This window comes from Puma concolor, chromosome E2 (genome assembly GCF_028749965.1).
Source record: "Puma concolor isolate L17-30 chromosome E2, mPumCon1.1.hap2, whole genome shotgun sequence".
Lineage (NCBI taxonomy): Eukaryota > Metazoa > Chordata > Mammalia > Carnivora > Felidae > Puma > Puma concolor.
In genome coordinates this window covers 43965387-43989586 of record NC_141681.1, presented here as the reverse complement: position 1 = coordinate 43989586, position 24200 = coordinate 43965387, and the positions used below count along the sequence as shown (strand labels likewise).

Genomic DNA, 24200 nt, shown 5'->3' with positions numbered 1-24200 from the left:
CCCCCGTTCATGCTCTGTCTCTCTCTGTCCCAAAAATAAATAAAAAAAAACGTTGATAAAAGCCCACTAACAAAAAATAATAGTTCCTATTTTCCATAAGAATTAAAACAACCAATGCCAAACCAATCTACACCTTTAACAATCCTACAGATTTCTATTTTACGGTAAAATTCGTAAAATACTCATAGTTTGTTTCTATATAATGTCTTGCTTGGTGGATTAATTAACAAAATGCTGGCTGGCTAGGGCCATGACTCACCAGTGGACGTGGAAGGCTGAGCTCCATCGTCACTGCCATTGGTTATGCTTTTGGCAGCATCTTCAGCCTGTTTGGGCCCCACTTTTTCTGGGGCATCACCAACAACTTCAAATTCAACATCCTTCCCTAGGTCCTCACTGTAAAATAATCAGACACTATAAAACTGGACCCCATGACAAAGGCACACCAGAGACACTGTTCCTCAAAGCTCCAAGTGCATTTACTATATACACACCAAATATACAGATGCTGATTTTCAAAGAGCTAAAATTAAAAATAACACTGCACACAACAAATTTCTGTTGTTAATTCAAAACTCCACTTCAAGTGTTCAATACCATTGCCCCTTCAAATCAGGGAAAAGGTTTTTTAAAAATGTTACATAACTTTCACTTCTAGAGCAGAAAACGGAGTCTAAAACTTTGTGGCCCAATGTTGCTCTTAAGGCATTATTTCTTTAGCTACCAGGTGAAGAGTCTATACACTCAACCCTGATCTTGACCAAAGTAATTTGGCGTTTAAGGAACAGGGTTACATGGACTCTGGGTCTCCCCACCATCTTTACTGGCAGTACCCTGATTTTGTAACACATTTGCAAAAACATGTATGAAAGTTTAATGCATGAAAGTCAAACAAAAGACTTACATGTTATGTTATAAGGGGGGAGGGTTCTGTTCCCAAGGAGCTAAAAAATATGATAAAAAAAACAAACAAACCCTAATTATGCCTCCTCTTTAGACACCATCTGATATTTCCATTTTACTGTAGATCTACTTTCATTGTTTTTTCTTGTGAACTTGAACACGAGCACACCACGAACATCCAACGGTGTCTAATTGAGACTAGGGATCACACCCTAGCAAAAATTCTCTTTGACTCAATTGTCTAACTTTGTGAAACTAATAACTCACTTACTAATAACTCACATTCAGTCTTCCCTGTCATTTTATGCTTTTTATAAACCAAGTATATAAAATGTGATATTCTCCAAACAACTACACAAACTGTATGTTTGTAAAGAGATGGCAATACTGGCAAAACAATCAGATGCAGACAGCAACCCTCCATGTTTGTAAGATAATGCCCAAAGTCCTAAGTTGGTGTGCAATTTAGGTGTGTCAATGGGCATGCACAAAAGTGCACTTTATTTGACAGGTAAACATACCAAAATGGAAGACTATCTGTATTTTAACTGTGTTATATACATGCAAATACTCTGTAATGCAAGCACTTTGAAGTTTTTTTATAAAATGGGCAGAACATTAAAAAAAAAAAGTGATTCAAACATCTATAATTCTTTTCATTATCTCATTATTAAGATCACAAGTTAAATTTGTGTTTTATGAGGGAAATATTTCTTCCTTTCTTCTAATGAATCTTTAAAATGGTTGAAATTTTTATTTTAGTTCAACTATCAAAATGAACTCATCTCTGATTATAACTATTCAAATGCTTGGATTTCTACCTTTTCTAGGTCTTTCTGATCAGACACCACTGATGATAGTTACCCTTAAACATTTTTTGCCTATTCCTTTTATTTCAGAATTCCCCAAATTCCTCTGTAGGTCAAGCCTCAAAGGAACTGAGTAGCCAACTCAAGCAAATATACCATGTGGTTTCAAGTGAACAGCAGGGCTTACGGGTAAGAAAACATCTTTTTCTTCACTCTTTAAATATTCAAATAATTTCTTACACTTAAAATATTAATAGTTCCCACCTATGAAGGATGTTGATCAATAAAGTATAGTCCTGAAGGAAATCATCTGCTTGAAGCCGGCTCCCATTTCTAATTCCAAATTCTGACAGCTTTTTATGATTGTTAGCTAAGAAATTGGAAAGAAATTTAGAAACTAAAGTTATATTTCCACAGAGCAGTCACATTAGCTTTAAAAAGGTTAATCCCCCCTCTATAAGCTCAATTGTCATCCCCTCAAATTCGTATGTTGAAGCCCTAACCCTAGGCACCTCAGAATGTGAGAGAGTGGTTTTTTTTAAAAAGGTGATGAAGATATAATGAGGCTGTCAGGCTGGGCATAATCCAACATTTTTCTCAGAAATCAAGGAGAGAGACCTCAAGAGAAAGCAAACCTGTGGATAATTTGATCTTTCGACCTGGAGCCTCCAGAATTATGAGAAAATAAATTTCTGTCACTTAAGTCACTCTGTCTGCATATTTTGGAATGGTGGCCCTAGCAAACTAGTCCACTACAATATTAGACACTTAGAAATTCAGCCCTGAAAGCTCAACTATTAAAACTGTTGCAAAAAACCCCAAACGGTGAGAAATTCTGACACTCTCCCATTCAAACCAAATTAATCTGGAATCCTGAAGGAGTCGAAGACGACTTTTAGAGTTGTTCAACATATATTCTACTTACAAAGAGATTATCTACAACAACTTCACTTTTCAGCAAATTTTACAGAAACATGAGAAAACTGTTGATTTGAATGGATCTTTCCGTTTTTCAACACAAATTTTCAACATTTCTCAATGACAAGTCAGTGGGGACTCCCAAAAATAATCACTCTATAGTTTTAGTTTCCACATGTCATTTCTGCTTCATGCAGCAAAGTACCTAGCACAGCACCCCCTAACACTCAATAAACCTGATACATGGATTAAAATACTCCCATGAAAAACAATTCCTCCAACCCAACTTTTTAGGTCACCACCTCCTCCTACCTACTGTTGGGTCTTTCTGCCTTAATTATCCTTTCTCCCCTGAATGTTCAGATGCTCCTCTCTCTTAACCTATACAAGCACTCAAGTATCATTTACAAAACTGCTTCCTCACTTTGCTCCCAATTTATACCCTCTCCTCACAACAGAGTGCACTTTATTGAATATTTGCTCCATGAGGGACACGCTATATAGAACCTGTTGACCTATACAGTGCCTGGCACATGCTAAGTAAACTGTATTTTAAATTCTAGTTATTGTTAAATGTATGTAATTTTCTATATAATCTAATAATCTTTTTCTTTGTTGGTTATTATTTAGTTGCTTGTAAGGAAAATGCTTAGAAAGGATCCCCTCCTTGAAACCCAGAAACTAATGATGGTTTCTTTTTTTGGAGAGTAAGTGGGGGAGAGAAGGAGAGAAGAGCGGGGAGAGAGAGAGAGGGAGAGGGAGAGAGAGAGAGAATCTTTTTTTTTTTTTAATGTTTTTATTTTTGAGAGAAAGAGAGAGAGAGCTCAAGCAGGGGAGGGGCACAGAGGAAGGGGGATAGAGGATCCCAAGTGGGCTGTGTGCTGACAGCAGTGAACCCAATGTGGGGCTCCAACTCGCAAACAGGATCATGACCTGAGCCAAAGTTGGACACCTGAGAGACAGAGACGGAGAGGGAGAGAATCTTAAGCAGGCTTCATGCACAGTGTAGAGCCCAAGGCAAAGCTTGATCCCACAACCCTGGGATCATGACCTGAGCTGAAATCAAGAGTCATGTGCCCAACTGACTGAACCACCCAGGCGCCCCACTACTGACAGTTTCTAATTCTTTTAGTTTTTTTTTTTTTTTAAAGTAAATTCTATATCTAACGTGGAGCTCCAACTCATGACCCCAAGATCGAGATATGCAACACTGACTGAGCCAGCAGGGCGCCCCTACAGATTTCTTATTTTAACTTTTTAATCTATCTGGAATGCCTTTAGAGAATGGTAGCTCCTACCCAGACTTCCATCCTCAAGCCCTTTTACATATTCCCTACTTAACTACAAACTCTTCAGATCCAACATGTTAGAAAGAAAAGTAGTCTACTATGCATCTATCCTGGTCAATTAACATCATCTCCAAAGCCAGAGTCCTGGCGACAGTCCTGTACAAGCCCAACAATGACACTTTTCTTCACCTGGCCGACCCATAAACTCTGACTGCAAATCTCAACTCTGTCATCTGCTTATGCCTCAGTAAACAACCCTCACTACCTTCAGTTTTTTCTCCCTAACTGGCCCCCTGTTTCTTCTTTCACATGCTTAACTCCTCCTCTGCAGACTATGCTAGAAGGTAAATACAATACATTCCCTGCTTATAAATCCTGGTGGGAGGAGGTCACTGGGGGAGGACTACAAATACATGTCACATGTATGCCACACGAAGCCCTCCAGCTGTGCCACCACCACCAACCCCACAGCACCCTACTTTCCAGTGAAACAAATAACTGGACGTTCTGAAAGCCTTTTACGTTGTTTCACAAGCTCATGCGTTTTATAGCAGCTGCTGATTCTGCCCAAATGTAGACATTCCCTTCTCTGCCAGGGGGCCTTTACTTCTTTAAGAACTGGCCCAGGAGTCCTTTCTCCTGTGACCCTTCCCCTTCACAAGGCTTCCGACCTTGTATGCTCTCTTCCTACAGTTATTTCTTAGATTGTAGTAAATCCACTTGTTGACCATCTTTCCTCTCCTTCCAGGCTTTAAAGTACTTCAAGACAGGGACCACTGCCTTATTCATTCTTGAATTATAAACACAGGACTATACCTGTAACACAGGGCCCTAAATGTATTTGAATAAATCCCACCCTTAGTACTCAGTAGCACATGTATGCTGCTACATGTGCTACTGAGAAGGACCAGTTTTAAGCCACTGAGATTCTTGACCAGTTTCCATTTTTAAAGCCCAAGCATTTGAAAGAGCTGGCCAGAACCAAGGGAGAGTGTATCGTCATGGACAAACTTTCTATGTGCATATGAAGACAGCTAGCTAAAATGGGGCTTAAACATTCAACTGGATTCTTAAAACAGACTACTACCTAGCCAAAACAGGGTCTTGAATTACTCATGACCTAGTATCTCAAGCAATTTCTTGACTAGAAACTACAGCCAAAAGGAATCCTGACACTAAGTTTTAATTTAAAGGCTTGACATTTGAATAACCCTATCAGGATCTGACATAGTGTCCTGAATAAATGACCAATGAACAAATGTGTGAATAAATACATCTTATTTTGGGAAAACAGTGCCCAAAGTAATGGTACCATGACAAAATTGGGGATGTGGAGAAATCAACTAAAATGGCAGCGCAAAGAGATGAGCTGCCAAAGTGACTGAAGAGGTGTGGGAACATCTAAGTACACGAAGATTGACTAGCACAGTCTGAAGGGAGCACAACCATAACCAATTCTAAGAAAGCTTCAACAGAACCAAATGCTTTGTACTTTATACAACAAATGCATTAACAAAAGGGATGACAACCTGCTTGAACTTTTGAAAAGGAAAGCCTAGAAAGCCTGGAAAGCCAAAGGTGTGCAATGATTTTCAGTACTACTTTCTGCTCTATGGCAGGCTATCAAGGCTTCTCTGCTCTTTGAAAAAACACCTAATAGCCTTGGGGTGCCTAGGTGGCTCCGTCAGTTAAGTGTCTGACTCCTGATTTCCACTCAGGTCACGATCTCATGGTTGTGATCGAGCCCTGTGTGGGCTCTGAGCTGGGTGTGGAGCCTGCTCAAGATTCTCTCTTGCCCTCTCCCTATGTACCTCCCATCCCATCCCCATGCGCACTCTCTCTCAAAACAAACAAAACCCCTTAATAGCCTTAAATTACCCTAACGGCCAGAGCAATGTTCCCATTACTAATTTAGCTTCAAGGATCCAGGCAAGGATAGTCCTTGTTAGTGGACTAGAGCATTATGGTCACTGTAAACATAACTGTGCACTGGGTTCTTGAGAAATAGTCCCTGAGACACCCTGACAATATGGAAGTCCCCACACCTGGAACTGTGGTGATCCCAGCAAGACAGTGCCACCTAGGGAGTGCACTTTCGTGACCAAACATTGCCCCTTTCAGCTGTGATACCGAGCAATATGCACAATGAACAGACTCATGTTACTTCTTCATGTATATAGTTTCTACCCAAATGAGGAGAGTGAATAAATGCAACGTGTAATACCTTCTGTCTCTCCCTCTTCTGAAGATATTAGGATTGTTCCTTTCCCATCTTCAATTTGGACATCTGGTGCTACCATAGCAAATTTTTCTTTCACGATCTAGAAGACAAAAAAATTTAACATATTAATATATGTAGTTAAAGACCATACAAAAAGAAAAAGAAAAAGAAAAAACAGACATTTTCCCCCCATACTTTCCCGTTCCATCAGAAATGGAAAGGGGGCAAGTTGTTCTTTAGGACACCCAGGACATGCAGAAAGCACTGGAAATTCACCCAATTACTCCATGCCCATGCTGTCCACCTTGTACTCCCATGTTTGACCACTGAGAACATTCAGATAAAACCTCCTCCAAATGGGAGATTGCAAACTCCCGACTGGCTCTTGGTATTCCCTACAGATTAGATACTGAGCTAGACATTTAACACATTTCATCTTAGTCTCTCAGCCAATCCTGTAGTGGAAGATGTTCTATAGATGGAAAATTTATAAGACAGATTCTTGGATTAGTCTTCCTCTTCCCAAGTGCCATCTCTCTTTAAATTTCAAGATGGATAGGGGCACCTGGGTGGCTCAGTCGGTTAATCGTCCAACTTCAGCTCAGGTCATGACCTCGCAGTTTGTGGGTTTGAGCCCTGCGTGGGGCTCTGTGCTGACAGCTCAGAGTCTGGAGCCTGCTTTGGATTCTGTGTCTCCCTCTCTCTCTGCCCCTCCGCCACTCATGCTGTCTCTCTCTCTCTCTCTCTCTCAAAAATAAATAAACACAAAAAAAATTAAAAAAAAAATAAATTTCAAGATGGATAAAGAGTGATAACAATCTGTGAAATACTAGCTGCTTTTAGAAATGACAGGGGAAGGGCACCTGGGTGGCTCAGTTAATGTCCAACTCCTGATTTCAGCTCAGGTCATGATCTCACTGTTCACTGACAGCGTGGAGTCTGCTTGGAATTCTCTCTCTCCCTCCCCAACTCGCTCATGCTCTCTCAAAAGAAATAAATAAACATTTTTAAAAAATAACAAGGGAATTCTCTAAAGGTCATATTACCCTAAAAATAGTAGACTTGCCTTTAAGCTCAAGAATGAGTACATACCAACTACAACTATTTCCTAAGGAACCGGGTGGGGCAATCAGCCTCTGCTGGCCAGTATACCAAATCCTGCTGCTTCTCCATCAAAACGTAAGCTCAAATCAATCTGCCCTATGTAATCAATTCTGGGAGAAAGGCTATTCCCTCTCAAGCAGCCTGGGCCGCAAAGGTCTATGCCCCCTATGTTGGGTAAATATGAAACATGATGATGAACGTTATCAGAAAGCAATCTGAAGTGATCCCCAAAGTAGGAAGTAGCATCCATTCAGGCCATTTTGGAAATCTTCCCAAACACAGAGAAACTAACCTAACCAATTTAGGAAGAACCTAAGGACCAGACCACACACTAAACTTCCATTTCCCTCACTCCACAGCGCCACTGGTATATCCACATGCACAAATGCTGCATTTCCTAAGACGCCAACTTAACACACCAAAATCAGGACCCTTACTAGACCATTTAAGGATACTGTCTGTCAGAAAACACAATTCACACACTATCTGCTAACAGTGTCTCTTGCTTGCCAAGAAACTGTGTCACCTCTGTACAACCTGTGGTGCATATTCCATCCAAATTCATCTATTCCTTTCTGGGATGTGAGGCACATATTCTGGAACCACAGACCAAAAACGTAGTAGGAACCCAGACAGTAAAGCAACCTAGAATATCAGAGCAATGCATTTTAGCAGTCAGAGCCTTTCGCAGTAATTATGTGGTTTAGTTTGTTATCAGGTTAAACTATACCGCAAAAGGGAGCCTACGTTTTCTTTTTTTTTAGGAAAGGAAAACGAACCTTGTGGAAGATTACTAGCCTGTACACTTACCTTATCCTGTAATGTGAGAACAGTCACTTTGTGTACATTCAGCCGAACAGTCACCTCTGGCTTGCTGGCACATACATAACAGTTAGGGTTAGGAGGATCCAGTGCACAAGGCACAAGAAGCTTCTTTCTTGGGTTTGGTTGTTTGTTCAAAAAAATCTTTGGAGAAAAAATACAGGCAGAAACCAGAAATCTTATGCTTTTATATACCATATAATTTGAAGCCTATGGTCTTCTTTACTGCACGGTCAATAAAAAATGACTTAAATAGGGGCACTTGGGTGGCTCCCTTAAGCATCTGACTCTTGATCTCGGCTCAGGTCACGATCTCATGGTTTCTGAGTTCGAGCTCCGCATTGAGCTCTGCACTGACAGGAGAGTCTGCTTGGGACTGATTCATTCATTCTCATTCTCCCTCTTTCTCTCTCTCCCTCCCCCTCCCCCCCCACCCGCTCCGCATGCTCTCTCTCAAATAAACTTTAAAAATGACTTAAATCTTCCCTTCTAGATGGCAGAAAACATAAAGAAAATCATGGCCTTTTTAAGAGACTGATTTTCTTTCAACTTTCTTTAACAGTTAGTGATCATGTGAAAGGCTGTGTTTACTGAAAAGAAATCTTGAAGACTCTATAAACTATTCTGCAAACTAACAGCGAATTAAGGGCCTAGCTGTATTCATCTCTGATATCATTAAATCAATTTTGGGGTATCTTCCTAGTGGTTATTCTTATCAATTTTAAGCCAACCTCCCAATAATAAATACCAATATGCTAATTTCTCCGAATAATGGTAACACTTTCACAGATGCATGGAACCAATGTGCTGTTTTTCTTTTCAAGTTGTCTTTGACGACTACAACATTAACGTTTATATAAAGAAGAGAAAAAGTGATGTACTTCAGGCAATATTAGCACCTATTTACGATTTCCCAAGCATACAAACAAAAAATAAAAGCCAATGAAAAATTTAAAAATTCCAATGGATAAAAAACTTGCACTGAAATTTAAAAAGGTCCCAACTAAGGGACGCCTAGGTGTCTCAGTTGGTTAAACATCTGACTCTTGACCTCAGCTCATGATCTCCTGGTTCCTGGAATTCAGTTCTGCTTGGGCTCTGTGCTGACAGTGTGGAGCCTACTTGAGATGCTCTCTCCCCTTCCCCTGCTCATGCACACAAGCACGCTCTCTTTCTCTATCTTAAAAAAACAAAAAAAGGTCCCAAACTTAACGTCATTATTACTTTACTACAAAGTTCAGCAAACACTAGCAAGATCAATACAAACAAAGGTCAAAAGAACACTAGAAGTAAATACACAAATTTCTCACTTTGTGATGACCATGTTAAGTGTGGCCACCTGCTAAGACGAATTTTAAAGTGGAACCTCAGATTCCCCAAGCTTAAAGTAAATCCTGGGGTGCCCAGCTGGCTCAGTTGGAAGAATATGCGACTCATGGGGTGCCTGGGTGGCTCAGTCAGTTAAGTGTCCAACTTTGGCTCAGGTCATGATCTCATGGTTTGAGCCCATGTTGGGCTGTGCTGACAGCTCAGAGCCTGGAGCCTGCTTCGGATTCTGTGTCTCCCCCTCTCTCTGCCCCTCCCATGCTCATGCCCTCTTATCTCTCAATAATAAATGTTAAAACAAAAAAAAAAAAAAAAAAAAAGCATGTGACTCTTGATCTTGGGGTTGTGAGTTCAAGCCCCATGATGGGTGTAGAGATTACTTTTTAAAAAAAAGAAGAAAAACCAAATCCTGTGAGAGGCAATCAAGTGCTGGGAGGAGGGCTCCTGTAGCAACAGTATTGCTAGAAGTTAGTCATTGTATTGGCAAGGTCAGAGGCAGGGTTCAATGGGGAAAACAGATTTGTTTGATCTAAGCTTCACTAGGAAGATAACTGTATGAAGGGAAATCGACAGTAACGGAAGCAACTGCTAACCCTGTTGATGCCCAGGCTAATACTATTAATTCACCTTAAAATTCACTTATAAATGTGAGCCAAAAAATCCAGACATAAACATCATTAACCCAAGAGGGAAAAAGCTGAGTAAAAAGAAATGAGAAGGATGTTATACGAACGAGTAGATATTTTAAATAAATTCAACAATTGATATTGTTTGTGAGCTCAAAGGGATGCATACTGTAGCCACAGGACAAACTCAGGCTGCTAGAAGGTAGAAATAAAAAATGAAGTTCTTAGGGGCGCCTGGGTGGCTCAGTCGGTTATGCATCTGGCTCTGGCTCAGGTCATGATCTCACAGTTCGTGGGTTTGAGCCCTGTGTCGGACTCTGTGCTGACAGCTGGAAGCCTGGAGCCTGCTTCAGACTCTGTGTCTCCCTCTCTCTCTCTGCCCCTCCCCAACTTATGCTCGGTCTCTCAAAAATAAATAAAATGTAAAAAAAAAAAAAAAAATCTAGTTCTTAGAAATTAAAATTTTGACAGTTAAGAAAAAGAATTAAACCAAATCAAGGTAGCAGACTGGCAATGATTCTACACCCATTCACCCCAAAACTACATGGAAACAATAAAAAATATTTTAAGAGTAAATCAATAATAGCACTGAAAAGTATGAGTACCACTGCAGAGTAGGTAGTTTTTCAGAAATTCCTAAAAACTGGGACATCCAACTTGATTTCGGCCAAGTTCATGATCTCACAGTCTGTGAGTTCGAGCCCCACATCTGGCTCCACACGAACAGCACGGAGTCTGAGATTCTCTCTTTCCCTCTCTTTCTGCCCGTCCCCTGCTTGCACTCTCTCTCCCCCAAAATAAACATTAAAAAATATATATGCATATATGTATTTCAAAATTCCTAAAAATAAATTGGTCTTTTCATGTCAACATTATAGTAAAAAGGAGAACATAAATGAGCAAAAATATGCGCTAGAAGTATTTTCAGGAAGTTTTTTAAATTGCTAAGCTGTTAAGAATGCAAATCATCTTCAGGCAAACTCAAAGTGAAAGCAGGAATCCAAAGAGAATGTCCAAGTGGCTTTGGTTTTAAAAGATAAATCTAGGAGCGCCTGGGTAGCTCAGTCGGTTGAGTGTCCGACTTTGGCTCAGGTCATGATCTTGCTGTCCTTGAGTTTGAGCCCCGCGTCGGGTTCTGTGCTGACAGCTCAGAGCCTAGAGCCTGTTTCAGATTCTGTGTCTCCCTCTCTCCCTGCCCCTCCCCCACTCATGCTTTGTGTCTCTCTCTGCAAAAATAAATAAACTTTAAAAAAAAGAAAAAATTAAAAGATAAATCTAGTCCATCCCTCGTGCATGTAGAACTCTCTAACAGAAACTCCCATAAAGCAAGGACCTGGAAGAGGAGGCAAGTGAAGAAGAGGAGGAAAATATCTTTCCCACAAAAACAGCAAGACAGAGGATTGTGACCTCGGTGCTTAGGGGAGCAGGGAAATATCTCCTTCATGTTTCATTACAGTAGGACAGGGCTCATGCAGACTTGCAACTTGGATTAGAGGAGCTGAAAAACTAAAGCCGAAAATTTAAAAGTAGTACTGGATTGGTAGGATGCCAGGCACCCAGATATAAACAAACACAAATCCTCTTTGAAGTACACCTTCAATAAGTCCTTAAGAATTGTCAGACAGTTTTAACTAACACTAAGTTGATTAAAAAAAAAACAAAAAAAAACCCCACAAATCATATACCACACAGGCCAAAAAAATACTATGATATCTAGCAGAAAGGACAGTACATACATCCATAAAAACTTTAGACATTATCAAAGAACATAAAATAGGTTTAAAACAGAAAAGGAGATTGAAAAACATGAAGAAAACAAAAACATGAATGAAGGAGAGAACTAGAAAATGACAATACAAAATTGAAAAACCATACAGAACTCTTAAAATTGAAAAAACTTTATAAGGAACCATACAATGAGTCTAAGAATTCAGTAAAACTCTGGAAACTGTTAGAAGCAAACTAGCTTATAAAATAAGAGAAGCAATTATATTTTCCTTTTTACTGTAACTTCCAGGAAGCTTAAAAATGAGCTCATAAGGTTACTACTGGAACAGTGTTTTTTCTACTGCTTTAATCAATTTTATTGTTTTAATTTTTTAGGTGCTCTGTTTAATGTGCTTTTTAGAGTTACTTTTTTCCCCTAAAATATAGACTACTATTAAAAAGAGGGTGGACTTGGGGCGCCTGGGTGGCTCAGTCGGTTAAGCGTCCGACTTTGGCTCAGGTCACGATCTCATGGTCCGTGAGTTCGAGCGCCGCGTCGGGCTCTGTGCTGACAGCTCAGAGCCTGGAGCCTGCTTCAGATTCTGTGTGTCCCCCTCTCTCTCTGCTCCTCCCCTGTTCATGCTGTCTCTGTTTCAAAAATAAATAAATATTAAAAAAAAAAAAAAAAAAAAAAAAGAGGGTGGACAGGGGTGCCTGGCTGGCTAAGTTGGTAGAGCATGAGACTTTGGATCTCGGAGTTGGGAGGTCAAGCCCCACATTGGATGCAGAGATTACTTGTGAAAGATACAAAGAAAGAAAGGAAGGAAAGGAAGGAAGCAAGGAAGGAAGAAAGAAAAAGAAATACTCACTGTTCTACACTGGTCTATTTTTCCTGATAAAATCTTCAATCCTTCCAACACTATTAACCCAGCAATCACTGCATTAGTAGTAGCGATAGCAGGAATAATGTTCCCTGCCATTGCTGAAAAACAAAGATGAGTATGTTTAACTGTTAGAAAAGAATAACTTAGAATTTTAAGTGATACAATTGAACTACAAAACAACTTACATTTTATATCAAATCTGCTCTTCATATTCATACTGAAAATATGCATCCTGAGGTTTGCAGCAGAGGTGACAAAATCCATTGCAGATGGATCATCCTGCCAATAATTGAAACAATTTAACAAGCCTTCCCACAGATTTACTAATTTAGTTAGTATCACCTTCAAAATAGTACTCTCACATGTGTGTAACAACCATCATCAACTAGAACAAGAGATGGCCTTACAGGAGAGGCCAGTCCCATAAAGCCTTATAGTAGCATGGAGAATGGATGAATTGGGGGCAGGGTCTCATTATCAACTCCTTGGATCCAGGGATGTAGCCTGACAAGACTGCCAAGGGAAGCCTGGGTAGCTCACTGGGCTAAGAGTCCAAGTCTTGATTTTGGCTCAGGTCATGATCTCCCAGTTCACGGGATCATCAATAGTAGGCTCACAATTAGTGCAGAGCCTGCTTGGGATTCTTTGTCCCTACGACTGCTCACTGGCTCTCTTTCTCTCTCAATAAAATAAACATTTAAAAAGAAAAGAATGCCAAAGGGCGCCTGGGTGGCTCAGTCGGTTAAGCGTCCAACTTCAGCTCAGGTCATTACCTCACAGTTCGTGAGTTCGAGCCCTGCATGGGGCTCTGTGCTGACAGCTCAGAGCCTGGAGCCTGCTTTGGATTCTGAGTCTCCCTGTCTCTCTGCCCCTCCTCCACCCATGCTCTCTCTCTCTCTCTCTCTCTCTCAAAAATAAATAAATGTGAAAGAAAGAAAGAAAGAAAAGAAAAGAAAAGAAAAGAAAAGAAAAGAAAAGAAAAGAAAAGAAAAGAAAAGAAAAGAAAAGAAAAGAAAATGCCAAGACCCACCAGGCCTCTAGGAACTCAGTCCCACTTAAACGAGTGAAGTGGAGACTAAGTGTATAGAGCAGAACACCAATTCCACTCACTGACGATGGCAACACTTTCCCAGGTGCATCAGTCAGTAATGGAAGTTGTCTGACAATACAGACTCCAGGCAAAGAGATAAAGGTTTTTTATAGAAAACAATTTCACTAAAAACTCAAACATCTGGACTACACCTTTTGGTTTTCCCTCTCCAAATTCCCTTCATAAAATACCAGTCTCCTGTATTTGCTGTTTCTTTTCACATATGGCAATACAACAAAAGTTTCCCTTTGACAGTTTATCTTCTTTCTGAGATTGTATCTTGGTCTCTTAAGATTTCAGCAAAGTTTTCTGCTTCACTGAGAACATACTACCCTAGCCTATAATTCAAAAGCACTAAAGTGGAGAAGAGAAAGCACTGAGACAAAGCACTGAGAGGATGTGAGTTCTCTACATACTCACTGGCTGGCTGGCTAACCTCAGGCAAATGAAATTCCTTAACTATTAGGGAATATTATAGAAATATTTCAGAAGGTTGTGATGAAGATTAAGTGTGAATATTTAACAGTACCCAACACAGTGTACAGCTACTTCCCTAGGCAATTGGTTCATCATACCCATTAGATGTAGATTTTAATCAGAGGGTAACAACTACCAGTTTCATGGTTTCATTATCTAGCCCTGTGTACAGATGAAAACTACCCAAATCACTCTAACAGTAATAATGCAAATATATATTTAGTAGTTAATCTTTATATGACATAAACCCAAAAGAATGTTTTCAAGAATCCCAAAAACATAAACTTACTAGCTTCAGTTTACATGTCTAATTCAACCAAAGTTTCAAACTTTGCACAGAATTATCAGCTTAGTAAAACTGACCAAACTTTTCCCCTTACTTTACAACTCAGGGCAAATCTCTACCATCATAGAAACGTATTACCATTATCACAGATAAATCACTGGTAGACATAGAAAACACTGATTAACAATTAAAATAAATTCATCAAATTTCAAAATATGACATCTAACCACAAACTGCTATTAAATATTATTTTAACTTGTAAGAATCTGTATTTAGAGGTCTCAGACCTTTAACTATTTCAACAGAAAGGCTATTTTATTACTTTCAAGGTTAAATTAGGCCCATGAGCTATTGTCTCCAAAAGAATTTTATGACTTCTATTAACATATCTGCATTTACAAAAGAAATTTTTTTAAGCCGGTGAAACATTTTACTCCAGTCAATTCACATTATTTCTCCAGTCAACATAATTATAAACCACAAACCCATTATCAGAATCAAGTTTTATGATATTACTTGAATTCACGTACAGAAAATTCACAGTTCAGTGTAGTAATTAGAGATGAAAACATCCAATCAATATCAGTATTATGTTCTCAAAATCTGGTAGGATAAATGATATCCAAAAATTTACTAGTTTCTGGTTACAGTTCAAGAACTAAAATAAGCACGTGATACAGAATTGCCACGTATTTTCAAAACTAACCTTGTCCCATATGAGCTCAGCTCCATCCCCCTTTTCTGCTAAATTAACTCTCAAAGTCTCAATGCTCTTTGAAAACAGACGTGCATAGCTCTTTACATCTAGAACCTGCTGGTCTTTCAGACCTAACTGGGGTTCATTTTGTTGATCTGATGCATTGGTTTCTTCTCCTAAGGGAAAAAAATATTAGAAATTTCACTATTAAACATCATGTGTTTGTTTTATTTAACAATTTAATTAATGCCTGACCAATGAGAAAATCAATATGAAACAAATTCCATTAAAATAATTATCAGGATGCTACAAAGATTTGTACAAAAAACAAAGTGCTAATACCGAAATGGGAAAGCTGCAAGATGGTCTCAGAACTTCACTGGGTTATTGGGGAATTCAAAGATATGTCTAGCACACAGCACTCAGTAAGTGGAAGCTATCAGAACCATATCTGAATTTAGTCTGTAAAGTCAAATATTCGTTACTGTGGAGAACTGCTTAAAACTGACAAGCCAAATCTCCTGGGACTCTCTAAGTTTGTGTGCTGACCACTGCTGTATAATATAATTCAGGTAAGACAAGATACAATGTGTGGAAGAGGCGGTAGAATAAGGAAGTAGCCACTACTACAATAGTTTTTTTTCACATTTAAAATTACAAATGCATTAGGGGTGCCTGGGTGGCTCAATCGGTTAAGCTTTCGACTTCAGCTCAGGTCATGATCTCACAGTCTGTAAGTTCGAGCCCTGCGTCGGGCTCTGTGCTGACAGCTCAGAGCCCGGAGTCTGCTTCAGATTCTGTGTCTCCCTCTCTCTCTGCCCCTCCCCTGTTCATGCTCTGTTTCTCTGTCTCAAAAATAAATAAACATTAAAAAATTTTTTTTTGTAAATTACAAATACACTAAATCTTTAAGAGATACACAAAGGTACAAAGATGTATGCGCATGTATACTTAGCACAACACTTTATTTCGGGGAAAATACAAAACAAAGGTTAACCAAGGGGCACTAGTTAAATAATACTGACTGGAAAGAGCAAGTACGAATATATGAATAGTATGATTCAACTTACGTAAAGTATGTACAAAAGTCCTCTTTGTTTCTGTGCACAGGGCTGAACTACAAAGACATTCCCTAAATGTTAATAATGGCTATTTCCCTAGGTGATAAGATTTCCAGTGATCTCCCTTCATCATATGTTTCTAAACTGTTAGAATTTCTTACAATGAAATTCAAGGTATTTAAAGATTTCAGGTAAGAGAATTACCAATTTCGGTATCCCAGAGACTAAAATGTATTTCTTTTTTAAGTTTATTTAAGTAATCTCTCCACCTAACATGGGGCTTACACTCACAGTCCTGAGAGGTCAAGAGCCACATGCTCTTCCGACTGAGCCAGATAGGCGCCTCATAAAACTCTTTACCTTGACTTTGTACTTCAGCCCAGTCCAACGGAACTGGAGGTTTCCTTTTCCGCCACAGTTTGTCCATTGTCAACAGATACCGGATATCATCTTTAAAAAGCTTAAAAATAAAACAAAATAAAATAAAATCTCATAAATCCTACAGCCCCTATGCTGATAAAATATAGCAATATCATCGTAGATTACAAATATTACACCATAGGGGCGCCTGGGTGGCGCAGTCGGTTAAGCGTCCAACTTCAGCCAGGTCACGATCTCGCGGTCCGTGAGTTCGAGCCCCGCGTCAGGCTCTGGGCTGACGGCTCGGAGCCTGGAGCCTGTTTCTGATTCTTTGTCTCCCTCTCTCTCTGCCCCTCCCCCGTTCATGCTCTGTCTCTCTCTGTCCCAAAAATAAATAAACGTTGAAAAAAAAAATTAAAAAAAAAACAAAAAAAACAAGTATTACACCATAGAATATTCTGATTTAAGGTCATGCTCTATACTAACAGATCAACAATTTCCAAAAGATAAAAAAACCCACAAAACTTAAACCTTGTATAGAAAGAAATTTTTACACAGAACCTCGCTTTTGAAATAGTGAAAGCAGAAATTCTGAGGAAAACAGAGAAAGGGAATTCTGAACACTGCTCACTGCACCTGTCACCTCCCCTAGGCACACCTAAAGCCCCAAAGATCAATCAGAAGCAAAACCACACCAATCAAGGAGCTAAATAAACATGCACCAGCTCCACAAGAATTGAATAAAATCATTGAGCCTAGAGATACCAGTTAGTAATACCTCCAAGTTCATGGGTATACAGCAATAAAGCATAAACATTTTAAAAGTAAAGTACTCAAAACCAGCTCTTAACCACCTATATGTAACATCTTGGAAATGTGGTCTGCTCCCACCCTCAAAGTTAAAAAATAAAACAATTACTATTTCAACCCGCCCCGGAAGCTCAAAAACAAAACAATTACTTTTTCAAAAAAAACGTAATAAACATTACTGAGAGATATCAACATGAATGGCACTATCCTGTAGAATTTCAGATGATTTTAGTATTTTTACTTTTTCCTCAGTTGCATTTCCTATTGTCAGCTGATTTAGTCAATACACTTATTGTGTCAGCTATTAATTTAAAATTGGCTTAATAAAAATATTCAGAACTAGTTCTATCAAAATATGTTCAATTCTATCAATATTTATTAAACATCCTTAAACCTTTAGAAAAGCAGCCAAATATACAAATAGAATACAATTTAGAGCAAAAATCACATAGCTTTGAGTACTAGCAGGAACTTTGTTCTAGAACAATCAATAAAGAGTTCAAGGAGATGGTAACATCTGAAATGGGTGCACACATAAGGAAATGAGAAGCACATTATTATTTGGGTAACAAATGTGGTTAGACACATTTTGTAGAGGACCTTAAGCACTTGGCTGGAAAGCCTCCCAGGCAATGGAGAATTAGTGTGGTTTTCCAGGAACAAGCTCTATCCATGCCCTTTATCCAATTATTAAATACTGGGAAGCCCTCAGAGTTCTGTACTAAACCATCTTCATGCTCTTTTCTCTTTCTATAGGCCTATGAATCCCAGTCTAAACCTCTCTGCTTGCCTTTAGAATCACCTGTCCTTTCTCTAATATTCCACAGGAATCTCAAAATTGATTCTATCACCTTCTCCTTTCCTCTAACCCCTACACAACACACCTGCTTCCCACCTTACCTATCTCAGAGAATGGCACCCTGTTCGGTAGGAACCCAGTTATCATTCCTGATTCTTCACTGTTCCTCACCTTAAACATCCTAAGTCCTATTCAATCTACTTTTCCTCCACGCTACACTGGGAATACAGATGGGCTGTACTTCAGATCTAGCACTGCACAATCCCAGAAGGCACCTTCCCATATAGATTACAATAGGAATTATCAGGACCTAGAGGGCACAGCATACCCACTGTATTCTCATAGTAATCCTATAGACTACCTTTTAATGGATTCCCATTGCCTTGGTATAACATCCTTGTCATGACCTAGGAAGTCCTGCCTGATCTAGCCTCAGCCTATGTTTCCAGCCCTCTTCCCACTTTCCCCTTTAATGGGCACTGTTTCAGTTTTTCAACCTGAGGCTTTCTTTGTATACGTAGCATTCTTATCCCCCCGCCCCATTCTTTAAAGTCTTGGGTTGAAATATCACTTCCTCTGGAAAGCCTCTTTTGAACCTGCATACTAGGTCTAACAACGTTAAATAATACGTACGTTAAGTCTACTTAGTATCAAAGGGTTCCAATCCATCTGAACTTACTATCACAACATTCTGAATATATTACTTGCTATATGTTTAACTTTCCCTTTGAACTATGAATTACCTAGAAAGAGTTGGCGCCCTATTTTCTCTCTTGTTCACCACTATATCTTCTGTCAGAGTGGTGACTGGCACACAGCAGATGCTTAGTTACCTACTAAACAGACTGGAGATATACTTCAGATTATGTTGGCATTCAACTGTTGCTCAAACTGGAAGGGAAATAGGTATACAGACACCAGTTTGGAAAATATTGTCACCATCTATAATAAAGTACATTTTAAGCACAATCAAAATCAAAATCCATTTTCCAAAGAAAAGGCTGTAATGAGGAAATAAATGAAATAGGTTTAAGAGTCAACCAGGAGCACCTGGGTGACTCAGTCAAGTGTCCGACTCTTGGTTTCAGCTCAGATCGTGATCTCACAGAAAATGAGAAACACATTTGGTGGAATGAACAGCAGGATGGAAGAAGCAGAGGAACAAATCAGTGACCTAAAAGGTCACTGTCTTTTAGAAAAAAGAACTATACAAAATGAAAATAGACTTAGGGTACTGGGTGACTCCATGAAACATAATTAACATTCTATCCTACGAGTCCCAGAAGAAGAGGAGAGAAAAAGGGAGCAAAAAATGTATCTGAAGAAACAACAGTTCCCTAATCTAGGAAAGGAAACATATTCAGATCCAGGGAGGACACAGAACTCCCACCAAAATCAACAAAAGCAGATCCACACCAAAACATACTGTAATTAAATCAGCAAAATACAGTGATAAAGAAAAATTGTAAGACTAAGGCACAAGGAGAAGGAAAAGTAGAAGAATTAACCTTTACTCCAAGAGATACCTCTCAAACAGCAGAGGGGAAAAGAATTTGCATGAAGTGGGACATTCTCTTAACAGGTACATTTTGTCCAATGGTTTCAAACCTGTTAATATATCCTTAAAGTCATCTGCTCAGTGTGGATGTTAAGCATATATCAGGCACTTTTAAGAAAAGCTGAGAAATCTTCAAGTATCTATTATGATAAACTTGCTGGGGAGTGAAGACAAAAGAAGTGAAAAGACTTTTAAAAACACAGACATGAAGACCTGGGCTACAATTAGATACAGCCAATTAAAAGTCTTCTAGATTTCTCCAGAAATATTCAGCAGGCAAATAATATATACTAATGAAGAGGGATTCAGCCAAGAACGAGGATTAGGAATTCAAGAGCAATTCAGTACATGTCAATCAAATTCCCAAGAGATTTGAGCAGGAAAAGGATATAAGACAAGAAACAGCAGGAATCAAAGGTCAGTTATAAGGAAAACTAAAAAGTTCAGTGAAAGTGAGGGAAGGAAAGACGACCAAGAGTGTATAAGTGAGCCACCAATTTTAATTCCTATGGAGATACTGATTTAACATGAGAGCTAAAAATGTAAAACCTGATTATCCTGATGACACCAATCAACTTATTAAGACGTCATTAGGCATAAAAAGCATATTTCAATTCCATGTACTATTTTAAAACAGAATAAGTCTATCCATAATTATAAAGAAAGCAAATCGAACCTTGGTAAAAAGTTTAACTGGATCATATCCTGTTGATTTAGCCCATTCCTTAGTGGAAATACGTTTAATGTCACCATCTTCATTAGATGCTCTGGCTCTGGCTTCAGCTTCCATTGGTTCCCCTACAAAACAAACACTATTTCATTTTCAGCTGTAAATGTAAAACTAAGCTCTCATCTACCTTTGGGGAAAAGAGCCATTCACGGAAGTCACTTGCACATGACGCAATCTAAGTTCAAAGAGAAAGGACAATATGCTCATCAGCATCTTTTCCTACCTCAGTTTTTGAAGGCCACATATAGAAGAGTTCAAAGTATGGACTTGTAATCAGATTGAAAACAACTCTCAGCTCTATTTACTACCTTCATGAAATTTCTCTGCACCTTGTCTTCACTAGTAAAACAGGACTACTCACTTTTTAAAACAGTCTTTCAAAGATGAAATAATGTAGGGTGCCTAAGTGACTCAGTTAAGCATCTGGCTCTTGATTTCAGCTCAGGTCATGATCTCTCAGTTGGTGGGTTCCATCCCTGTGTCGGGCTCTGCGTTGACAGGAGGGGTGCCTGTGTGGGATTCTCTCTTCCTTTGTCTCTTAAACACATAATATACTATCTAACACATAACAGCAATTATTTTTTTCTCCTCTTATGCTATCAATATTAAGCTAGTAAAAGAAAGGTAGTGCTCACTAAATAAGAGAACATATCCCAACCTACTTACAGGAAGCTTCAGGGTCAGCTCTGTCAGGGGATACTTCTTGATCAGCATCTTCTTCCCCAAACAACTGGCTACAAAAAGAGCAGGAAATATTTATGTACAATAAAATATTATGAACAAATCTTTACTTTGCTTACTTCCCCCAAAACAACTAATTTAGAATATTCCAAATCTTTATACTCCATAAACTTAAAAGCATTAAAGCAACCTGTTTAGATAGCTTGCATCCTCATTTCAACCATAACACAAGGAAGGCTAAATTTTAGTAGACCTATATGCATTCCTATCATCTTGGCACTGCAAATTCCTACGTTAAAATCATTGAGCAAGAGACAGATGAGCAGGGGCACCTAGGTGGCTGGGTGGCTAACTGTCCAACCCCTGATTTTGGCTCAGGTCATGATCTCACAGTTCATGTGTTCAAGCCCTGCATCAGGCTCTGCGCTGACAGTGTGGAGCCTGCTTGGGATTCTGTCTCCCTCTCTCTCTCTCTCTGCCCCTCCCCGACTTGTGCTCTCTCTCTCCCTCTCAAAATTAAATAAATAAACAGAGAGATCCAGGTGAGCAGCTTTTACATTCCAATTTGGATAACATTCTAAGGCCAGAATAATATTTGTGAAGTACATGTGCAGTTAGCTATGCAAAAAACACTGTTACACACCTGCCACGTGCTGGGTGATCTAGGAATCAGCACGAATAAGCAAGGAGACATTTTTTTCATGGTAGTATATATCTTTACTACTAACAGTCCTTAAGAACAGTAATACATTAGCAGAAATTTTTTGTTAATTCAGTTACCCTATAAACTATTTAATAACATTTACAGGAATATAATGTTCCAACCTTTCCTCAAGTACTTGACTTATAAGAAAGGTATCTTTTTAAAGGAATCCTTTAAATAATTAAAAAAAAAAAAAAGCAGTCATCTCAAAGTTCCTGATACACTTTACAAGAAAATGTCCACTTGTTCTCAAAGTCACTGTACCAATTTCCACCCCCACAATGGCATGTAAGAGTTCCTATCAATTTGCTTCTCTAATGTTTTGCCAAACTACTTAGTGTAAAATGGTATCTTATTGTGATTTTATTCTTAATTCTCCAAGTTAGTCATAAAGGTGAACATATCTTCATTTGCTTATTTCCTATTTGGGTTTCCCTCGAAAAGTTCCCGTTCATATTATCTTGTCAGGTTGTCTTTTTCTTACTCATTACAGGAATATATTATACATCATAATTTTTAGTTGATTTTATGTTGCAAATATTTTCTCATATGTAATGTCTTTTCATAAGACATTTGATGAATTTGAATGAATCAATGTTTTCTTTTGTGGTTGGCACTTTTTGTGTCTTAAGAAATCGTTCCTGAACTCTAAGGATAAAGATTTCCCCCTATATTAGAAAGATTTAGTTTTTCCTTTCACATCTAAATACCTTATCCATCTGGACTTAATTTTCATACATTATTTGAAATAGGGAATGTAATATTTTCCACATTGATAATGAATTGTCCTTTTACTTAATCCCTTCTTTCATCTGGGATCTCCTATGCAACCTTGGTCATGAATTCTGCATTGTCCCAATGGTCTATTTTTCTATCTCTGCACCAGCAACACACTGTAACTTCCTTTTAGTTTTTATTAAACCTTGACATCTATTAGAACAAGTCACCTCAACTTACTTCAGGAATGTTTGTTTAGGCCTTACTCTTGACATAAATTTTACGATCAGCTGAATGAATTCTAATAAAAACTCTGATGAGATTTTAACTGGAATTGCATTTGAATCTATAGATCAACTTGGAGATCAAGGACACATTCTCTCCTTTTATTTTATACTTCCTTTTATGTGCCAGTACTCACTAATCTTCCACACTGGGTCGTACAAATCTTAAGATTTATTCTCAGGTATTTCATGTTTTCTGATGCTTCACATTTAATTATCTTTAATATTTAATTATATGCTTTTATAGTGAGTTATCTACTTTTGTATTTTCTAACTGCACGATACTGCATACAGACATGCCATCTTTTAGTTGGCCATGTTGCGAAACTGTCATTTCTAATAATTTGTCTATAGATTCTTTGGAGCTTTTCACTATACATTATGTAAACTATACCGTATGTAAACAACAGTTTTGTTTCTTCTTTTCCCAATTCTTAATCCTCTATTTTCTTTTTGTTTTATTATGCTGGCTAGGAACTTCATTACAACACCAAATAAAAGCAGCAATAATGGCATCCTTATGCCTTCTCAGATTACAAAGGAGATGCTTTATAACTTTTATCATTAAAAATAAAGCTTGTATGGGGCGCCTCGGTGGCTCAGTCGGGTAAGCATCCGACTTCAGCTCAGGTCATGGTTCATGGGATCGAGCCCTGTACTGGGCTCTGTGCTGACAGCTCAGAGCCTGAAGCCTGCTTCGGATTGTTTCTCCCTCTCTCTCTCTCTCAAAACTAAATAAACATTTAAAAAGTTAAAAAAAGAAATAATGCTTGTATTAAGCATGTGAATGGTAAATAATGGAGGTTTCTGACTGGTGGGAGTGCACAGATAAGCAAGGGGAGGAAGCTAGAATGATCCACGCAGTAACGGACTAGAGTTTAGGGAGACACTAGTATGAATTCATGTTTACCTTAATATAGATAGATGGTTAGAAACAGAAATGTTTGTAAATTTGTGTGTATACATACAGATTAGTATAAAAAGACTTTTTTGCTCTGTTGGCTAAAAGGGCTTAAAAGAAACGACACGTAATAGCATGGCGAGCATTCAGATCTGAGTTTCTAATGCCATTCTTCAATAAAAGGAAACCAGGGCTCCTTGGAGAAAGGCCTGATACAATGGCAGGAAATAGACATGATGAGCCTGGGGCATCTTCTAGTACCAGAAAGCAAGGAATTGCTCCCCAAACCCCACCACACATTGATGGCATATGTCTAAGAGCACAGTCAACAGAAAGAGCTCCCAATGGCCAAAGCCAGAACAATCTGAGCAACAAAATACCCTACTGGATTATAACCCAAAGTATAAAATATATTCAATGAGTCCACATTGATGTAA

General features: G+C 38.7%; 1 protein-coding gene across 3 annotated transcripts in view; it reads right to left on the bottom strand.

The window, feature by feature from the left end:
- UBA2 (ubiquitin like modifier activating enzyme 2) overlaps nt 1–24200 on the bottom strand; it is a 40615-nt gene that overhangs the window by 4628 nt on the left and 11787 nt on the right. For 2 of the 3 annotated variants that reach the window (XM_086689610.1, XM_025914200.2), the window contains exons 7-16: nt 21144–21211; nt 20424–20545; nt 16581–16680; nt 15169–15335; nt 12795–12888; nt 12595–12707; nt 8055–8210; nt 6144–6240; nt 1977–2082; nt 260–396 (exon numbers count right to left, since the gene is read on the bottom strand). In XM_086689610.1, coding sequence (XP_086545736.1) covers nt 260–396; nt 1977–2082; nt 6144–6240; nt 8055–8210; nt 12595–12707; nt 12795–12888; nt 15169–15335; nt 16581–16680; nt 20424–20545; nt 21144–21211 — 1160 coding nt within the window. Of the gene's footprint in view, nt 1–259; nt 397–892; nt 945–1976; nt 2083–6143; nt 6241–8054; nt 8211–12594; nt 12708–12794; nt 12889–15168; nt 15336–16580; nt 16681–20423; nt 20546–21143; nt 21212–24200 lie in introns of those variants that run through there. The other variant, XM_086689611.1, reaches the window with a different exon arrangement.